General features: G+C 32.9%; 2 protein-coding genes across 3 annotated transcripts in view; both read right to left on the minus strand.

The window, feature by feature from the left end:
- LOC111786132 (GMP synthase [glutamine-hydrolyzing]-like) overlaps window positions 1-1,052 on the minus strand; it is a 4,165-nt gene extending 3,113 nt beyond the window's left edge. The window contains exon 1 of one of the 2 annotated variants that reach the window (XM_023666474.1): window positions 574-1,052. In XM_023666474.1, coding sequence (XP_023522242.1) covers window positions 574-891 — 318 coding nt within the window. In that variant the 5' untranslated portion in view covers window positions 892-1,052. Of the gene's footprint in view, window positions 1-345 lie in introns of both variants that reach the window. The other variant, XM_023666475.1, reaches the window with a different exon arrangement.
- A 2,650-nt stretch (window positions 1,053-3,702) lies between these two features.
- Window positions 3,703-4,207, minus strand: LOC111786131 (the record flags this gene model as incomplete). The annotated part of the gene is given in 1 exon segment (XM_023666472.1): window positions 3,703-4,207. A coding segment is annotated over 1 exon segment (343 nt), but the record flags the coding sequence as incomplete, so codon positions are not given.
- Between the last annotated feature and the right edge of the window lie 69 nt (window positions 4,208-4,276).

Genomic DNA, 4,276 nt, shown 5'->3' on the forward strand with positions numbered 1-4,276 from the left:
AAAAACTCTCATATCAAAATATTTCTCAAGCCACCTCCAAGAAGGAGTTTATATTTGAGGTGAAACTCAAACAGGTAGTCCTTTAGATAAAAGTAACGCAAATTTGGCCTTCTCGAACTAGTTTTTTAACAAGGCATCACACATACAAAATCCAAAGTTCGAAAAACTCAAACAGCATCGAGGTGGAACTCTCCAGAAATTAAACAAACATGTGGTCAATCTTAAATCTGAAAACGGAATATTATTGCAAAACAACACGCAAAGAAAGAACGTAAAGTTCCAATAGCTCATCAAAACAGAATACAGAGTACAAAGTAAAAAGAAAAAAAAAATGAACCCCATTACCTCTGGATGATACTGTAACCCAAAGAACTTCTTTGAATGATTTTCCACAGCCGCGACGGACCCTTGTTGACTCCTCGCCACCACTTCAAACCCCTCAGGAAGTTTCGCCACCTCATCACCATGGCTCATCCAAACAGCTTGCCTGTCCCCAACCTTCTTAGTCCCAAACAACCCTTTAGCCTTCTCCACCACAATCTCCATTCTCCCATACTCCTGCTTCTCCCCAACCTTCACCACACCTCCCAACCTCTGCACAATCAACTGAAGCCCATAACAAATACCCAAAACAAAAACCCCGTTCGCCTCCGCCCACTCGACGAACCCAGCAGCGAAACTCGGCGAGTCGCTAGCATGGACAGAGTGAGGTCCACCAGAGAGAATAACGACTTGTGGATTGAGATCAGTGATGGCCTTGAGCGGAGAAGTCCCCGAAATACAAAGAGAAAAAACAGAGAGGCTCCGAATCCGGCGAGTGATAAGATGGGTGTATTGCGAGCCAAAGTCCAGAATCAAAACCAAGTCGGACTTGACTTCTTTTGGGTCCATTGATGGAAAACGGTAGAGAGAGGTTGAAGAAGGTGGCTGCAGTTGCAGAGGGCCAAGGATGCAAAAGGGCAACGGTTGTAGAAAAGCAGAGATAGAGAAAATTAGGGTTTAATGGGGTTTGGTTTGGCGGGAAGTGGAACCAATGGCTGTTGGTTGCAAGATTGAGGCGAATGCCATTGCCGTTATTTAAGGAAATTATTATTATTATTATTATTATTATTTTCTTTTCCGGGAAATGTGATTTATTATCTATATTTGTTTAATTGAGGCCATTTCCCTTCTAATATATATCTATATATATTATTATTTTTAATTGTTGTAGGATTTGGAAATAAATTATAGGGATTTAAGGGTATATTTAATTCAAAACAATATTGACCTTTTAAAAAGAAAACTATATCAATTTTTTGTTTTAAAATAAAATTCTATTGTTTCAATCAAATTTAAAAAATTATTAAATTCAAAAAAACTAAATTAAATTTTATTAATTTCAAGTATTTTTAAATGTTATTATGAAATTATTTTTATTTACTAAACATGAGGGTTTTTAGATTAATCACATTTAAAGTAATTTTTTTTATAACTCATCTCGAGTATTTCATCAAAAAGATACTTTTCGTTTAATCCAACTATTTTTTGTTAACGTTTTTTACTTTATAAATTTTTTTTTTCAAAATCCACTTTTCCATAGTCTAAAATCAATTGATAAATTTTAAAGACACTTTAAGAAAATTTGATATTTAAATTATTTTTTTTTTCCTAAAGTTATATTCTTGCTAAGTTTAATGATTCTTTTGTGAAAAAAAAAATAGAAATGGTTAAATTATAAGTTTAGTTATCTTTACATTTTTAAAAAATATATATTAAATTCATAAACTTTTAATTTCATATTCGATATGAATCTTCAATTTTAAAAATGTCAAATAAGTCGTTAAATTTTTTATTATGTATCTAATTGATCTTTAAAATATCTTATAATCTTCTTTCAAATTCAATTCTACAAAATAAAAAATTTAAGTATAATTAATTTTATATTTCACCCATTATCTCAAAAAAAAAAAAATTGAAACTTATATAACTTATAATACATACAACTTCAAATTATATTAAATAAAAAAGATGCGATGTTCTTTTTTAAGGAGTTATTTATTATATTATAATTAAAAAATAAAAAATAAAAAGAATCTTTGAAATGAGAGAGGTAGGCAGCATGAGGAATGCAGCAATGACGTGACCTTTTGACGGTACGTCCAAGGGCTGAACTTTGCCACATGCCATCAACGCATTGGGCATGCCAGTGCTCGTACGTATACCGATAATTTAATACAAATTAAATAAATAAATTATTATTATTATATTTCAAATAATAAATAAATAAAAACACAATTATCTTATTTTTCTCAAATTAATGGGAGTTCAATTCTTTTTATTTTTCTCAACTTAAATAAAAATTTTATTTTTAAATTTTAAATCACTTACATTTTTTTTATAAAGGGTAAAATTAGATTTTCAAATTTTAAAAATGTATTATTGGCTTAAAAAAAACCATTTATTTGAAACTATATTTTTTTTTATTCTATGTTTTTTAAAAAGTTTTAAACACAATAATGTGTGTTTATGAAGTTGAAAAAAATAATAAAAAAGAATTTGAGTAATGTTCGGAAATTCCAAAATACGATTTTCCACGCGTGTTGTTCACGTGAGGCCTCTGTGAGAGGAGTGGACCCAATATTATTCGTGGCAGTATGATATCTCTATTAAAATATGTCCATAAATTGTTTCGAGAACGTATTAAAAAAAATTATTTGAATTAATAAACAGACAAAATTTTACACGTTTTAAGCCTCTATTATTAATGTTGATTTTATATTGATTTCTAACTCATACGTTTGATCATTTTAACAGTCCAAGCTACCAGGAGATATTGTTCGTTACATATGGTCGTCAGTCTCATAATTTTAAAACGTGTTTACTAGTGAGAGATTTTCACACCCATGTAATGAATGTTTTGTTTCTCTCTCCATCCCAGATGGGATCTCACAATCCATCTCCTTAGACGGCAATATCCTTGCTAGCACATGACTCTGATACCACTGTAATGACCCTGGTTTTCTACTGACGGTTGGCTCTGATGTGAAAATATTCAAACTATGCGCTACTTTTATATTTCAGGTAAGGATAATGCACCCCTGTGCGGTTAACACGCGATATCGCATCGAAGATCATGAAATCTGCACAAGATTGTCGTATCTATTTTTGTAGATCGTAGGATAGTGCAGGACATTACTCCGTTATTCTACTTGGTTGAATATTTTCATTGTGTTGTTTTAAGATCATTTCATAAACATATGAGACCATAACATTGTTTTAAGAAGTTGTTTTTAATGAATGTTTCTACATAAAAAATACAAGAAAAAGTTATGTTATGCATATAGTAGCGACTCTATATGTGATGTAGAAGAACAAAACACTATTTATAAGGGTGTGGAAAAATTTTCCCCTAATAGACGCGTTTTAAAGCCTTGAGGAGAAACCCGAGCAGAATAGCCCATAGAGTACAATATCTGCTAGTGGTGGGGCTGGGTCGTTACACTACCCGTTAGTGCTTATCATATTATCATTGCTTATTCCAAAGAAAAAGAAGGAAAATGATTGGGGGTGGGTAGGGTAGAAAAAGACAAGTTGTATAGACGTCCACCATGTGTGGGTTGATATTGAAAAGGCAAGCCCATTCCTCTACAAGATCTTCAATGAGGACCAAAATCACAGGAAAATGAGGATCACACGAGATATCAAAGATGATAAGCCATCGACAGTGAACGTTTGTGTTAGAATTTGATGGCACAGAAAGTAAGGCATCAGAGAAAGGTTTAGTAACATATTGATCCAAAGGAGTTACACAACATCCTATTCAAATAGACTGCTGATTCTACACATGAACTCTGGCTCACGATATCATGATAAAGGAAAGCTTCACAAACCAAGATAAACAACACTTTCAATGACTAATTCTCTTAGAACAGATTCCGCTATAATGGTAACAATCTCTTCAGTTTCTGTTGGATAATTCATCCATGTTCTACATCTCAAGTCTCTCAAACAAAGATGATCAAGCGTTTGTGGAGGTTGCTGCTGCAGGAGTGGCCAGTCCATATGTTGCATAACCTCATGATACAGAGCGTTCTCCTTATTGGGTGCCTGGATGTGTGCCTTATAAGATGATAGCCATGGGGAGCATCTAATATAACACTGGAAAACATCCTCAAGAACTTCATTAAAATAGTCGAAAACAAGCACACAATCACCACATAACTGGGTACCAAACAGCTTCACTTTGTCAACAAATGGTATCCGCAGCCAAGCTGAAGAATGACAATCCACTGAC

The sequence above is a fragment of the Cucurbita pepo genome, unplaced genomic scaffold, assembly GCF_002806865.2.
Source record: "Cucurbita pepo subsp. pepo cultivar mu-cu-16 unplaced genomic scaffold, ASM280686v2 Cp4.1_scaffold001062, whole genome shotgun sequence".
Lineage (NCBI taxonomy): Eukaryota > Viridiplantae > Streptophyta > Magnoliopsida > Cucurbitales > Cucurbitaceae > Cucurbita > Cucurbita pepo.